This window comes from Psammomys obesus, unplaced genomic scaffold (assembly GCF_907164565.1).
Source record: "Psammomys obesus unplaced genomic scaffold, mPsaObe1.curated_primary_1811, whole genome shotgun sequence".
Lineage (NCBI taxonomy): Eukaryota > Metazoa > Chordata > Mammalia > Rodentia > Muridae > Psammomys > Psammomys obesus.
Window position 1 is genome coordinate 11,843,154 of NW_026593286.1, and position 17,077 is coordinate 11,860,230.

The 17,077-nt window shown below is 40.3% G+C and overlaps 1 protein-coding gene across 1 annotated transcript; it reads left to right on the plus strand.

Moving 5' to 3' along the window:
- The first annotated feature begins 319 nt into the window (after window positions 1-319).
- Window positions 320-15,360, plus strand: Ccdc195 (coiled-coil domain containing 195). The gene is made up of 3 exons (XM_055616490.1): window positions 320-554; window positions 8,996-9,218; window positions 15,228-15,360. Exons 1-3 carry the CDS (start codon window positions 320-322, stop codon window positions 15,358-15,360), a joined length of 591 nt encoding a protein of 196 aa, XP_055472465.1.
- The last annotated feature ends 1,717 nt before the right edge of the window (window positions 15,361-17,077 follow it).

Here is a 17,077-nt window from a genome sequence, read left to right on the forward strand (position 1 = left end):
ATGGAAACATGAACCCCTGCCATTTACTGGAAATTTCTGGAATATTCCCTTTTCTCAGACACAAACAGTATTCTATGTCTGTTGATTGATATGAGATGAAAGATAGAAAAGTACTGTCTAGCAAAACAAAACCCAGGATGAATAAGTCATGGAGATCCTTTACCTCCCTGGACAATCAAACCCAGGTGCTGAAAGATTGTGAGGGAGACATGAGCTCTGGTGTTCACGTGACCTACATTGTTTATGGGCAGATGATCCTGCCCACTGAGTAGATTATGTATTTGGCTCATGAAGAAAAGTTGGTCTGTGAGAAGAGGCAATGGATCCTAGCACCCGACTCATGCAGATTATCAAAGAAATGCGGGTAGAAATCAACAGACTAGAGAAAGAGAATCATGACCTCCGGGTGAAGCTGACTTCAATTAGTCAGACAGCCACTAGCTCGGGGAGAGAATCAGGAGATGAAACGGAAGAAGCTGCGTGTGGCCAGTGTCCGGGGACCATTCATGGTGGTGTTCCCGTCGATTCTACACCAGCTGTGCAGGAACAACAAGGTACTGAACATATGTGGCTCTTCTGGGCTATGCTTTCCTTTTCAAGTATCTCCCAAATGATTGGTTTGTTGGGCTTCTCCCGCAATTTCATTATTTGGTACTTGCCATAATGGGTTTCATCCTCTTCTTCCTAGTAGATGAACTTTGAAATCCTAGTCAAAATTTCCTTCAGGTTCTTCAAGGCATATATTTTAACAACAATAAAATGACTTCTGGGGCTACCAGGAACAGATAGGTAGAAATCATTCACATTCAGAACGGATTCTTTTGAGCTTGACTTTAACCATGTAAATTCCACAGTGTGGAACAATGGATGTACATGTTGATTGGTGTGCTCATATGTTAGGCGGGAATAGTGTTTTGAGTGGGTTAGCATAGATCAAAGTCAGACAAACATGGTTCTTGATGGTTTGTTACTCAGCCACTTGACTCTGAGTTCCTTATTGAACGTCTTCAACCTTAACCACCTGGAAGCCCTGCAGTACCCGCCTCTGTGCTGATGATGACTATTTGCAATGGTAAGTAACGCCTGGCAGTGTGCGACAAATGACAGATACTATATCTTATCCCTTTCCTACAGCACACATATATTATAATAACTCGATTATACATATAGTATATATAATACCTCATATATTTAAATGCAAGGTCAATGTTTGGCGTATGTTACCAGTCAGATAGCTCACTTGTCACAGAAGAGACTCGACTTCATAATTACCTGAAATGTCGGAATCAACAGTGAGAAGCATATTCTGCACTTCATTTGTCAGCGCTTGCCTACACCACCATATTCAAACAAAATTGATACACCTAATTAACTACTCATAGCTCTTACTATCATCCATCAAAGCCTTCAGGCAGTGCCAATTAGTGCTTGTGAACAGGTTGACAGTGGAACATGTCAGATCTGAGGATTGGCCTCATTAGAGATGTGTCTTTCTAGTAAAGAAGCAAACCATCTCAAAGCTGCAAGCACATTCCTATCTACATCTGTGCAACTCTGTCTACTGACTAGCTAAGAAAACTACAAAAGAACAACCTATGAGATTATTCCTCCTTATTGGGCAACAGGAAGAAAAGATACGGCTGTTCGTAATCTATCCTTACTACAGAGTTTCTAATTCCATGCAAGGGTGACATTTTGTACTGAATAATCATTCATTATGGAGGTCAGTCTGGATGTTGTAGGATGTTTGGCTCTCTCACAACCAGTTGCTGTAACACACACCTGTTCAACCCATCAGGTTGTCTCCAGCCAGGCATGGTGGCATGTGTCAATAACCTCAGTATGTGAAAGGCTAAAGCAGGAGAATCATGAGTGGGCAGCTAGCCCAGGCTACACAGTGAGTTAAAGGTTAGGTTCTCTTATGGAGTGAGAAACTGTCTCAAAAAAAAAAAAAGAAAGAAAGAAAAGAAAAGAAAAGAAAAACATTGTCTCTGGTGGATACATTTGCCAACACAAGCCACCAACTTGCTCTAAAGGTAGATAGTTCTTCCTCACTCTCTTTTCTATATTGCTCAACCAAATAACGAAGCAACAGGGGTCTTCACAGGGGTGTCTTATTCTAAGATAAGTACTGCACTACTCAAAGCATTGGAAGACGTTACATTAGTAAGCTCTCAATGCACAGTTGGAATTACACTCCTTCGGCATGTAAATAATAACTTCCAGTACCTTAGTACTGAGTTTGAGAAGGACCAGCTGAAATAGATATCATGGAAAGTTAAGAAAATTTTCTAATTTGTTCCAACAAAACACACACACAGTAATGTAAAGGTATCTTTAATCCTTTGATGGGATGTCTTTAAACTATATTTGTCACCAAATGATCAGCCCTGAATACATATATAAAAATGACACTATATGAGCTGAGCAGCTTGTAGCTACTATCATGGCATATATATGTATATAAATATGCATGTACATCATTTACATATACAATGTATGTAACAACAATTAATTTGAAAAAGAGACTATGAATTTTACATGTTAGTAAGAGGACATATATGGGAAGATTTGGAGTAAGGAAAAGGAAGGAGCAAATGATGTAATTATATTATAATCTCAAAAAATTCTTAAGTGATACTTATCTTTTATGTCACATGACTTTTCAGAAGTAAGTGACTCAAGTAGGAAGTCCATGAAACTTACGAGAGCCACAGGGTCATGTCTCCAAGGTTATGTAATCAGTAAGGACCATTGGGGAAAGAGGAATAGTCTAGTTTGTATTTTTTTACTTTGATAAATAACTTTGCCAAAAGCAACCTGGAGAAGAAAAGGTTTATTTGGCTTTCATATTACTGTCCATCTAAGGGAAACCAGGGCAGGAACTCAAGCAGGAACCTGGAGGCAAGAACCAAAGCAGAGACTGTGGAGAAATGCTGCTTCCTGGCTTGCCACCCCTGGGTTGCAAAAATACCTCTCTTCTACAGACCCACCTACCAAGGCATAATGGCCCTGCCCACTGGGGCCTGGGGCCTCCCACATAGTCAACAGTGAAGAAAAAGCCCCAGACATACCCACAGCCAATCTGATAAAAAGCAGTTACTCATGGAGAAGTCTTTTCCCAGGCATGTCTAGGTTTGTGTGAGTTGACACCTGAGGCTGTAAGAAGACTGTTCAGCCTGTCAGGTTGCCTAGTGGTCATGCTAAATGCTATGTCGTTGCAGCTTTCATGATCAATCACTGTCTGGGGTGCGCTTTTCACTCTCACAGCTGCCTTGGAGTCCTATACGTAATCCCAATAAGCGCTTCGGTTCCACAAGATGGACGTTGATAGAACTGTTCATATTTTGCTTTGCTTTGCTTTGCTTTGGTTCCCTGTTAAGGGTGAATGGGGACAACTGTTCACATCTCCTTAGGAAAACTCCCACAACAATACATAAAACCCATGACCATATTCTCATCTCTGGCTAAAAGGTTTTTTTTGTTTTGTTTTGTTTTTTTTATCAGATCTAAGTTTCTGGTGAAATACGTATGGTCTTTTAAGAATAGAATAATATCATCTACCACAGAAATAAATTGGCTTTTATATAATATAAACAAATAAAATTGTGTCATTTTCAGGAAATGAATGGAACTAGAGATCATTATTTTAAGTGAAATAAGCCAGACTCAGAAAAGCAGATACAAGTGTTTTCTAGAATATGTGGAATTTAGACTTTAAGAAAAATATTTATGTAATATGAAAACAGAAGGGAGACTATTTAGAAAAAGGAAGAGGGTCTGTAGAGAGACAAGGTAATGAGGGTAATGGACAAGTTGAATTCAATACATATGAGCTTATTAAAATCTCATCATGAAACCCATTATTTTGAACAGTGAATATACAAGTTTTAAAATAGCAGGGCTTGCAAAATAGTACCATTGTAAAGTTCTTGCCTTGCACACCTGAGGACCTGAGTTTAAGCCTAAAATCTGGTTGTTGTTGTTTTTTGTTTTTTAAATGCTTTGTATGGTAGAGTGTACCATAAAGTCAGCACTGGAAAGTCTGTGGGGTAATGGATGGGTCTATGAGGCTTGTTGCCCAGCAAGCCTAGCTCACTTGGTGATTTCAGACAACTAAAGAATACTGTCGGGAAAGAAAAAAAGTAAAAAAGGAGAAGAAAGAAAGGAAGGAAGGAACGAATGGACGAATGAAGGAACGAACGAAGGAAGGAAAGATAGCTAGATAGCCAGCATCTGAGGAATAATCTTTTGGCCTCCACAAGTACACATACACACACATAAATACACACATATGCATACACACATACACACATATACGCACATATACATACACACATATACATGCATACATATGTACATATATGCATATACACATACACAAATGAGAACACACACATACACACAAACAGATATATGTAAAAGAGACTTTTATTCTGAAGTAATTGTTGTCTCAGAGGCTTAATGCCTTCGTCTGCTAACTTAGGCCTAGTCCTGGAAGCCTACAAGAATGCAGAGATAAAGATAGAGCAGATAGAGCAGAGAATGAGTAAATACTCAGCCAATACCTGGCCCAAGCAAAGACCCGCACTATGGGAAAGTGCCAACCCCTGACACTATTCAATACTCTGCTAAGCTTGCAGACAGGAACCTGTCAGAGTTGTCCTCTGAAAGACTCTCAGCAGCATCTCAAAACAGATGCTGAGACTCACAACCAAACATTAGGCAATAAGTAGTGAGTCTTTTGGAAATTGGGAAGAAAGAGAAAAGGACAGGAACTCCACAGGAAGACCAACTAACCAGGACCCAGAGGGGCCTGTTGAGATGGAAGCATCAACCAAGGACCAGGCATAAACTGGACCTAGGTCCCCTACAAAGATATAGCAGATGGGCAGCTTAGGCTTCATGTGGGTTCTCTAGTAAAGGAAATAGGGACTGCATAGACACAGACTCACTTGCTAGCTTTTTGATCACTTCTCCCTGGCAGGACTGCTTTGCCAGGCCACAGGGGAAAAGGACATGCTCAGTCCTGATGCAACTTGATATGCTGAGCTGAATGGGAAAGGGAACTCTCCTTTTGTGAGGAATAGGTGAGGGAAAGGGAAGAAAGGTAGGACTGGAAGGGGAGGAGGGATGGGCCTACAAGCAGGATGTAAATAATAAAAAATACAATTTTAAAAATGCAAATAAATAAATGAAAAGAATATAAAACCCAAAACATTTAAGAAAGCAACATCCTCAAAAATAAAATCATACAAAAATACCCTTTGATAACTAAATGACATGAAACAGAAGTATGTTTCTCTCTTGAAGACTGAAACTGTCTCAAACAGCCTGCAAGCAAATCATTTGGAACCACAAGTTCTTCCAGATGTTCTGTGATAGATGCCATGAGAAAAACAAAGGAGAAATTCTGTGAATAGAGTTAGCTTCCCTTTCAAAAGCCTGAGGCTAAGACCTGAGCTACAGCTCAGAGGTGCACCTGTCTGCTGATATAATATGTATATTATATAATGAGACTACAGTGTGCCTACTCAGAGTAAATCCTCCTTAGGTTAAAAACATATTTGTAGAAATATCCGCATTGCATAGTTTTTGGTGGATATGAAATTTAACCGTGACTTTACAGAATGCTCCCCTGTCCTTCCTACGCTGAACAATCTCACCGTATGGCTACTCTGAGTGTATCATTTGCAGTGGGGGAGATACTAAGAAACATCTCATTTCAGGGAACTCCCAGCACTGCAGGGCCCTGATTCTTTCAATATGCTCATATCCTTCACTGGCAAGGAAACTGCATTTGGCAGCTGTGATGCTGTATTGAATATTTCTTCCCTTGTGTTGATAAGAAAGAAGGAATAATTTGTGACCCAGGGAGATGAGCAAAGAGTTTCTTTGGTAATCAGTCCCACATTAAGCTTAGTTTTCAAATAAAACAAATTCAGCTTTTCTGTCATCAGCATAATCTCCCCTGCTGGGTTCCCTAGGACTCAGGATGGGTAGATAAGATTGTTTCCTAATTCTTTCAAACAGAAACTATTATGTTTGTCAATTTTCAAAAACTGGTTGTTACAGAATTGCAGATGGTACACACTACAGCCTCTGGAAGTGCTGAAGGCTAATTTAATAAATAGTTAATCACATCAGATAAATTTGCAAATAACTGTCCCAAACTGCCACCTTAAGTTGCACCTTCTGAGCTTCTAAGATATGAAAAACCAGAATAACCTCCGCTTATTGCAATGGCCTAACCCTTTCTTCTCTCCTGCAATGAGAGGCGGCAAATCTGAATAAATCATGGTAGTTCCGGTAGTTCTGCAAACATAATTATGTGGATAGCTTTTATCACATCTCTGTGCTAGCTAATAACAGAGTTAGTTATACAAAGCGACATAAAAATTCGATGAGCAGAAAGCGCCTGAAATGATGAAAATCAACCCATGAGTCAAGTTGTCCTCATAGATGACAACAATACCATAGCAGAGGGCAAATGATCCACCTCAAGTCACGTGGAGTTCAGAGGGATCCCGAGAAATCAAGATCGCCTGAAATAATTTTTTTTTTTAACCAAAGTTCTCAATTTTGCAAGAAAGGGTGAAAATTTGACTTACTTCTAGGAAGAAATGTCTCAGAAGACATTGATGGACAGAAATTGAATGGCAAGTCCTCCGGAACTGGTAACCCATCCATCAGGAAGAGACACTCATTTGTCCTTATAAAGCACTTTTGCTTTCTTCCAGATTCCCTTGCTTCTATCTCTCAGTAGGCTGTCTCATGATGACCACCTAAAGCCAAGCCATGCAAGTACAGGCCAGTTACCAATCACCAGCTGATTACTGTGGCCATCTAGGTGACCAAGGGAGGTGGATGAACCCATTCTTCCGGAAAGGAGAGCGAGGAGGCCTTTTGAGTCTCTGTTCATATTATATTTAAAATTCATTCTTACTATTTAACTGTATACATTCATGCATCATGATGAATTTTATACAGTTTTACAGAGACAATGCTTAATATTGTCAATGTAATTGTATTTGTATCTCAAGAAACACATTTTTATGGGGAACAGAGCTAAACAGAGAATTCTCAACAGAGGAATATTGAATGGCAGAGAAACACTTAAAGAAATGCTCAACCTCATTAGCCATTAGGGAAATGCAAATCAAAACGACCCTGAGATTTCACCTTACACCCATCAGAATGGCCAATTTGAAAAACTCAAGTGACAACACATGCTGGAGAGGTTGTGGAGAAAGGGGAACCCTCCTCCACTGCTGGTGGGAATGTAAACTGGTACAACCACTTTGGAAGTCAATCTGGCGCTTACTCAGACAATTAGGAATAACGCTTCCTCAAGACCCAGCTATACCACTGCTAGGTATATACCCAAAAGAGGCTCAAGTACAAAACAAGGACATTTGCTCAACCATGTTTTTAGCAGCTTTGTTTGTAATAGCCAGAACCTGGAAACAATCCAGATGTCCATCAACGGAGGAATGGATACAGAAATTGTGGTATTTTTACACAATGGAATACTACTCAGCAATCAAAAAGGAGGAAATCATGAAATTTGCAGGCAAATGGTGGGATCTAGAAAAGATCATTCTGAGTGAAGTTTCCCAGAAGGAGAAAGACAAACATGGTATATACTCGCTTATATAGACCTACAAGATATGATAAACATAATGAAGTCTATACAACTAAAGAAGATAAACAAGAAAGCAGACACGAGGTAAGATAATCAATCCTCACTTAGAAAGACAAGTGAGATGTGCATTGGACGTATGACAGGAGTCTACCGCAGAAGGCATCTGAAAGATCCTACCAAGCAGCGTTTCAAAACAGATACTAAGACTCATAACCAAACCTTCGGCAGAAGGGGAGTTAGTATGACAGGGAAAGGATAGGAGCCCCACAAGGACCAAATATATCTGGGCACAGGGGTTTTTTTTTTTGTTTGTTTGTTTGTTTTTTGTTGTTGTTTGTTTTTTTTCTGAAACTGTTGCTCCAACCAAGGACCATGTATGGATATAACCTAGAACCTTTGTTTGGACAAAGCTCGTAGTAGCTCAATAACCAATTGGTTTCCCATAGTGAGGGGAACAAGGACTATCTCTGACAGGAACTCAATGACAGACTCTTTGACCTCCTCACCCCCCAAGGGAGGAGCAGTCCTGCTAGGCCACAGAGGAGGACGTTGCAGCCAGCCCTGAAGATACTTGATAAAACAGGGTCTAATGAAAGGGGAGGAGGTCCTCCCCAATCCGTGGACTTGGAAAGGGGCAGGGAGAAGCTGAGGGAAGGAGGGTGGGACTGGGAGGAAATAAGGGAGCGGGATACAGCTGGGATACAGAATTAATAAAATGTAACTAATAATAATAAATAATAAAAAAACACATTTTTAGTTTTTATTAGCACATAATAATTATATATATATATATTTATGGTATGTATCTTGACATATCAATACATGTATATATTATGTGTAGGGATAAAATTAGAGCAATTAATATTTCTGTATCTTCATTATTATTTCGAGTCTGAAGCATTTGGGCTCCTCACAATCTTCTCGTTACCCATAGACTCCACACTAATTTACTTGTATGAACTACTTCTGTGTTTGTGAAGAGCTTTCTCTGATAAAACAATTAAATGAGCTCCTCTCTTCTTTAACATATTTCTACCCCTAGCTTGCACCCGTTTCGTCTTCCTAGATAATCTCTCATCATCTGAATTGCATCATGCATTGCTTACTGGTGATATATTTTCTACATGAGCTCCATACTATAAGCTCTATGCAGGCAAAATGTTCATGATGTCCATTACCCCATCTCTTTAAAAGGTCTCCACTGTGTGGCTGTGATCACTAACACTTGAAACACAAATCAGCAGATGTCCTTTTTACATCAACAAAACATGATCAACATAATTTTTTAATTGTGAATATCCGTAAGGGTAGGGTGGTTTTTCTAACTTGAATTTTGTGCTTTCTGTACAGGCAACGTCATGATTGTTAGACGCTACGCCATTTCTCCATCAGTTCACTCATATGCAGCAAATGACCCCTGGAAAGCAAGCAATAGACTTTCCAATGATGGAACGGCATTGGCATGGTCTTCAACTAGAAAGCAAGACAATGAAGAAAAGATGTTAGCCGCAGACGCTTACAGCATCAACAGCTCCAGCCAGAAAGCTCCTTCTGATCACAGTTTTGTTTACAGGTAACGCTCACTGTGCCTCTGGTTAATTTACAGGCCCCTACTGAGAGGTCACGGAGCATCCTTCTAAACAAGCCAGGATGTATTCATTGGAGAAAACAAAACCAAAAAGTACAAATAATGTCCACCCCTGTTGATGTCCATGTAGGGAATCAAAAGAACTGATTTTAATGAGGTCAAACGGTGCCTTCCAGCAGATGTCTTTAATGAGCAGGAAACTTGGGCTCTATTTCTTCCTCAAACATTGATCATGCTCTGAACCAGGAACTAACAACACAAGACTCAGCACAATAAGCATTAGGTGAGGAAGAGACATGGCAAACTGACCACTAAGCAGTAGGTGTCAAGGAGAACAACAGCTTCTTTAAGAGCTAAACACACAATTCCTTTCTGAGAGAGAAAGCTTCTCATGAAGGCAAATGTCTTCAAGGGATTTGAGGGAAGATTACTATAATGAAGGCTGTGGAAACTAATAGATGGAAGTTAGCTGGAGGAAGTGAGTCACTGAGGTCACTTCCTAGTCTCTTCCTGTAAAGGCTCTGTGATCTGTCTGCTGTGATGTAAACAGCTGTACCCTGCCATGCACACTGCCACCAAGATGTTCTGACCATGTAAACCTATAAACTGAGAATGTGGACACTGCAAGGTCTGGCTGAGAGAACAGTTTTTAGTGTGGATATTGTAATACCCAGTTCACAAGTCCCCAAATGACCAACAGGATTTGAGTCCAATGCAAAACACACAAGGGTCTTTCACTACAAGCTTGAGCTGGGTGGCTGCCCTTTACAAAGACAAAGGGGCAAGCGACCCCCAACTCTGGGAGAACAAGGTTTGTAAAGGGACAAAACACAAGCGGGGAAGTGCAAGCTTTGGCATTATAAGACTGGGTAAGAGGGTCTCTAGGGGAGCTGACCTCTTAAAATGATTGGTCTATTTTTAGGTGCCAAGACTGCAAACGGTCAGGCCTGGCTACTTGAGGGACACCTGACCTCTAGTACTGCCCAGTTACTTGCAGGTTAGGCTGTATCAAGGGGGAGGGGAGGTTAGCTCATTCCATCTGCTTTCTTAGGGGCTATGTGACTCCAGTCACACCCTAAGCTTTATCTGGGTAGGCGACTGCTGCTGGACCTCTGCTCTGAAAGGACTGTGATCTGCTGATTTTGCTCCAGGAATTAACTCTAAGTTTTTGAACCTCTCAGATATGAGGAAGGGTACAGCCTAAGGCACCTGGAGGAGTAAGAGCCGAAAGAGAAAATATTAGATTGAACATGGCCAGTAGACTAGACCAGGCCATGTTAGAAGAGAGGGGGCAGAGCAGGAGAGGAAGACAGAGACGACCAAGAGAGAGGCGACCAAGAAAAGAAGGCAAAAAAGTGGTGTGTATGCCTGACATAGTATAAGGAAATGAGAAGCTGAAGGGGGGGAAGCCTCTGAGCTGTATAAGTTTAGGGTAGGGAACAGGGTGAGAAGAGCTGAAAAAAGCCAGCGCAGGTACTTGTGGTACTGAGAAAGCCTGAAGGCCAGCATGTGCTTTGGTATTCTAACAGGCCCAACAGATAGCCCTTTGTCCCTCCTGACAGTGAAAACAATATGGCTCCTTTGGTAAACGGGAAAGAGGCACTAGGATTTGGAGAGTAGAGTTTTCTTTGAACCTGACAGTAAAGATGTTAGGTAAAAACCAACACTGGGCAAGAAACTATGGACTTGGATCCTCTGATACTGTGAACCGAAATGTATTTATTTCACTCCCTTAAGCTGTTTCTGTTAGGTGTTTGGGCCTTCTCTACAAAAAGTAACTAATAGGAGTTACAGAAGCCTGAGAAGCTTCCCGTCTTGAAGTTGAGATACAGGCAGCCCCCACTGCATGGGTAGGGTTAAGCTAAGACTGTCTGTTATAAACACTGCCAGGGGTGGGCCTGAATAGCTCAATTAATAAGGCTCCTGAGCCTGAATCTGAAAGTCTAGGGCTCAGTTCCCCGCTACATTTCCAGGCAGCCCCTGTTAGTTTAAGAGTGGCTCAGACTGTGGCTCAGAATTCAAACAAGAGGCTACAATGCAGGAATGTGGCTTCTCCACCCACCCACCCACTCCCACCTCCCCACCCACTCACCCCACACACACTTCTATCCTGCCCCAGTAAAGCTCCGACTCTGGCAACGTCTCCACACATCTGTCTTGCATGAGTCACGTAGAAAAATAAGAAAAGGGAGTGTGGGTTTCATGATTGGCTTATCACAGGGAAGAAAAGGGGGAAAATAGGATTGTTGAGAGAATATATGAGTCATCGCATTTAGTGGTGGCAGGAAATCAAATCAAGAAATAACCACAGGCCTGCAAGAATTCTTCTAAATATTGGAAAGAGGACAGATTTCCCACTGGGTGAGGGACACAGAGGCCATGGCACTTCGATTAGGATTTCAAAAGACAGAATGAAAATTTGTGTCACTTGTACAAAGTTCCTCTATAACAGAGAGTTATCCTGAGTCATAAAGATGGTTGGATTTGGTCAGACAAAGAAAAGTGGAAAAATTCTATATATCCCATGGGGGGGGGGAGACATTAAAGACTAAGATACCCCAACTTAGGGAGGAGCTGCAGGAGTGGGAAAAGAAAATTAAAATGGAGAGCCAACAGGATCCATCATAGAAGGTCTTTAGCTACATAATAATATCACCTTGTCCCCACAATTATTGGAAATCTAGTTTCGAAGAATATCTTGAAAGTTTTCAAGATACAGAGACTTAGTGATATTATAAACACCAGTGTATTCATCCATAAGTCTTTTGTAAGGGGAAGGTCTTTTGTGTCTGTCCCCATTCCTCTCTAGGAGTAAATGTCATCATGAATTGTGTTTTGATGCTTTCCATCTCCGCCTCTTTACTTCTACTACACGCATCCAGTGAAAGTATCCTGAGGGCAGGATTCTGGGCCCTACGATACAGCAAGAAACTACTGCCAAAATCTCTTTCTGTGTATGTGTTTCTTCAGACATGATAATCAATGATTAAAAAAAATGCATGAAGTATATGTTATGTTAGCTACTACAGAGGAAAATAACACAATTAAAAAAAACTGAAGGGTTAGAGGAGTTGTTAAAGTGCTTGGTGCTACAGAGGAAACCTGGGAAGGGAGAAAGGAGGCAAAAGAAGGAGAAAGAGGGTAAGCTCAAAGTGTCTGAGAGGGCACCCCCCCATGAGTGTTGAGAATAGCTAAATGCAGAAGTCCCAGTTAGGGGGATCAAAACGGGGTGACTTCAAGGAGAGCAAGCCACAAGGAAGAAACTGAGCAGGGTCTGTTGGCCACATTCAAGGTATCCAAGGACTCTCTTGCTTAATATGCTCTCTTTATTTTCCTTTCTTTCTTTCTTTTTGTAGTGATTATGCAGGAAGCCCTATTGTGAAAAGGCTGCAAGAGAATAGCAAAAATAAGGAGACCAGGCTTTTGACTATAAAGTAATCTAGGCAAAGGATGATTACTTCCGGGACAAGAACAGTCACAGTGGATGTGGTTTCTAGGTACATCTCATGGTTGAAGACAGGAGAGTTTATTAACAGGTCAGACATGGGATATGAAAACAGGAAATACACACATCATAACAGTTGAATTGCTGTAGTCATGTATCTTAGAGAAGAAGAAGGAAAGATAGAGACAGTCTATTTGGTCTATTTGGTCTATTGGGATTTTTTTAAATAATACAAATAAACTTACACCGTATAACATATGTAGTGTATGCAAACACACGGATATATACATATGTATATCAGCTGGAGCGTTTACAAAATTAGATGACTACTATTCATTGTAAGAAAAATGACAAAAGGTGAAAGCATACAACTTGCACATTATTCAATATACTCATAAATTTAAAAATATATACTTCTAATGGTACAAAGTATATTGAATAGTTTGGAGTCTACAAAAGAAAAATTCATTATCTTACTTCCTGAGTGAGTGCTTTTTAGATTTTGATGGCTATCTTGTGTCTATATATTTTGAAATTGGATAATGACTGTTACAATATTTAAATTTTGCAGTTAATAAGACCCACAGGGCTGAGAATTAGAGCACTACTAGCTTTCCCACTTCAATTTATATTGGTTTTGGGGTTTTCTTGTTTTGTTTTGTTTTGTTTTGTTTTGTTTTGTTTTGTGACGTGACACCTTGGGGAACTAGCCAATGTTTACAAAGTATTGTTTTTTTGAACCAAAATGTTTTTCAGCTTCCAAGCTGCCAGCTAATAAACTCTGTAAAACAGAATCCAGTTCAAATTTAGAAGTTAGTTAAATTTGAAAGATTGAACCAAGTGCAGCATTGCATTAAAAGAAGAAAAATCCATGTTGGATTAAAACCAAAATCTGGATTGGCACAGAAATTTGCTAGTGACAGAGAATGACTTACTAGGAATTTTTTTATTTTATTATAGTCTTTTTCCACTCTCATACACTCAGGAATTAACTGGTTAATGACATGTCATTATTCTGATGTGGAAGGTTCACTTGCCTCCTCCAAACTTTCAGAGTTCTACAAAGATACATGAAGAACCCAATTCTTTTTCGTAGATGTATTTTGAATCATATCAGAGATTAAGCCTAATTTGGTAGAGATATTTCCTATTATTATGATATGAAATCAGTCCTGCTTCAGAACAATGCTTCTATCAATGTTTCTAAGAACCTAAAAACTTTCCAAAAACTAAGGCTAAGGTTTTATTTTTAGGTTGACTTTTATAAGGAAACCAATTTTTTCTTCCTGTGTTTCAATAATAGATAATTTCATGATGTTAATAAAATTAAGAAAATAGGTCTAGGTAGACAATGAAAAGCAAAAATAAAGATGTTGTTTTATTGAATTTACTGATTGGAGAGCTAGCAACTTATCTCAGTGGGCAAAGGTATTTACTTTCAAACTTGATGATCTGAGTTCCACCCCAAGACTCACAAGGTTGAAGGAGAGCACAAAGTCTCACAAGTTGTTCTTTGACCTCCACATGTGTCCCATGGCACACACAGGCACACATATGTACACACAGATACAAACACACATACTAAATAAGTGTAATAATTTTTTCCTTAAAGTTGTTGATTAGAAAAAAAAAAAACAGACCTATTCTAATAAAAGTGTTCTGTACTTTTCCACTTCAGTGTGCCTTTGGAATGAGATGGCTAAAACCCTAGCCCCATCACTTTCAAATAAAGTGTTCTTGGAAAGAGTTATTAATGTGTCATTTGCCACAATCTCTTCTTTGGTGCAATGGGAGTCATTATAGCAGTTACCTCACAGTGTTTGTGGAGCACAGGGAAATAGCTGAGTGAGTGGGTCATTAGCTGGCAGAGCTTGATACTATGTTATCGATCCGAACACATGGAAGCACTGGTCCACCTTCTTCCCGAGGGAAGGTGCGGCTGTGTTCTGAGATGCTGGCCACGGAATGCCGTTCTGTGTAGCTACAGCCTTATCTGCCACAGAGGAAAGCAGCAGTTAGGAAAGGGCGATCATTACAAACACTGCTCTCTAGACTGAGTCTTACGAGCCATTCCTCCTGGGAAAGGTGGGAAACCCACATAAAACTTCAGAGGTAAAAGGAGAAATGAGCTAAAGGGAGGGATCCAGTCCCTCACATGACAACAGCTGTTGCTCTTTCTCCTTATCCCTGCTGTGATTAACATAAAATGGATGTTTCGAGGCAGACACCTCTGGAGTTTAATATGGGCTTCCATAGTTAAATACATCTGACATATTTAAACTATTGAGTTGTAAGACTCTGCCTAAGACAGCACAATATTCACCTGACGTCTTAACGTCTTTATCAGCACTATACAGGAGGCTTAATTAAAAAGGCACTTCCAATATACAGTCTCACATTATCATTAAGCAACTAAGAAAATAATTATTATGATACATGAACTTTTACCACTGTGGGCAGTATTCACTGACTGACAAAAAAAGGAAGAAAATGTTATATATCAAGATTCACTAACACGTCTTCCCCCCCCCTTAATTTGTTCCATGTAGGGAGAAGACAAAAACAGTCAGTTTCCAGTTACCCGGGGATGGGTCATCAGTTCCCAAAAATTCAAATTCTTTGAAGCACTCAGCAAATCAGACCACAAACCAGCTAAGCATCATCGCAGAAAAGGATGTGTGAAACGAGTAGGTTCCCAGGAGACGGGCACAGCAAGACCTGTGTCAGTCATCTCCCCAGGGAAGGACTCTGCCAAGATGTCCAGTAAGACACACAGTATGTCGGTATCCCATTGCTGGACTCACTGGCCAAGAAGTGGGGGTGAGCATGTTGTCTTGCTGCTGAATTTGAAGGGCAGGTGTGTGCCCAAACGTTTCGCATGTGACACGAGAACTTACACGTGCTAAGTGTGCAGCGCTGTACCGTGTAGCCATCTGCAAACACTACCGGGTCACTTTCCAAATGAGGTCACAGCAAACCTAAAAGAAAAAAAAAAAAAAACCTGTTATGGTTAAGCAGTAGTTCTCAACATGTGGCCGTGACACCTTTGTCAATCCTCTGTCTCCAAAAATATTTACATTATGATTCATAACAGTAGCAAAAGTTTAGTTATGGAGCAGCAACGAAAAGAACTTTTATGGTCGGGGGTCACCACAACACGAGGAACTGCATTAAAGGGCCACAGCATTTAGCATTGCAAAAGTTGGGAACCATTAGGCTAATAGCATAGACAATCGTGGCAATCCTTATAGCTCATACTGTATTGATAGCTCATCGTTACTAACTGGTTTGCTCTGGAGGAGTCAACGTCACTGGAATGTGAGTGCAAGCAAATCCGTTGCATGTGCTTTGGACTCAGACTGCCATGCACAAAGTGACCACAGCTGATTAGGAGAGAGAAGAAACTCAAATCATTATCACTCAAGGGTCTGAAACTCTCAGAATACCCCCCCACAGAAGCCCTAAGCTTTCAGTACATAGACTCTCTCCCACTCCTGTTTATAATAACTTTATAAAACTTGTGTCGTTTTCAAACTGAGATTTGGTTTTATAATTAACAGTGTTAAAATACAGATCCATAGGCCCTTACTCGGATCTACTGGGTAGGTAGAAACTAGGAAGGAGCCTGGAAGTTTCTGTTTTAAGTAAGCGTTCCAAGGTGGTTTCTGTTATATAGCTATGCTTGTCATGCGCTATTATAAACACCTAAAAAAAGAAAGGCCCAGGACTCTCCAATTCCAGCCCCACATTGAAGGAGAAGCAATAGCAAGGCAGAGGTAGGAGGGATCCATGCTGACCCTATGAAGAGGTTTTTAACAGTCACAGACAGACTGCTGCAAGAAGACCAGGCCACCAAAACCTGCAGTGAAAGTAACATAATAGCATCAGCTGTTTCTTTTATCACTTTCATTCAAGATTAACAATATTCTCCACCACATGGCAGACCGGAGAGCAGAGCAGGGCTACAATCTGAGGGAAAAAGACATAGAGGAGATATAAAAACACATTCACCAAGAAATTAAGACACACTGAGTAGAAACTCCGCTGTTAGCCGTGAAGTGCCATACTTGTTTGTGCACAGCTTTGTTCCGAGCAGCCTTAGAGTTTCATACTTACACTCTTTTGTCTTTTTTTTTTTTTCAAGAGTAGAAAACATTGCTCAAACTCAGGGCTTTTTAAAAGTAACACACAAAACTGACATTATGTCCTAATTAGAAAAATTACAATGACTAATTATCCCTAATGACAAACTCAATGACTAACTGTGTGGCTGGCATTTTGTTTATATTCATTGCCCTAAACAGAAGTGGCAAGTATATGAGTCTAATATTGCTCATCAGAAACAAGCAAGGAAACAAACAAAAACAACAACAAAACCCATTCAGTATCAAAATCTAAA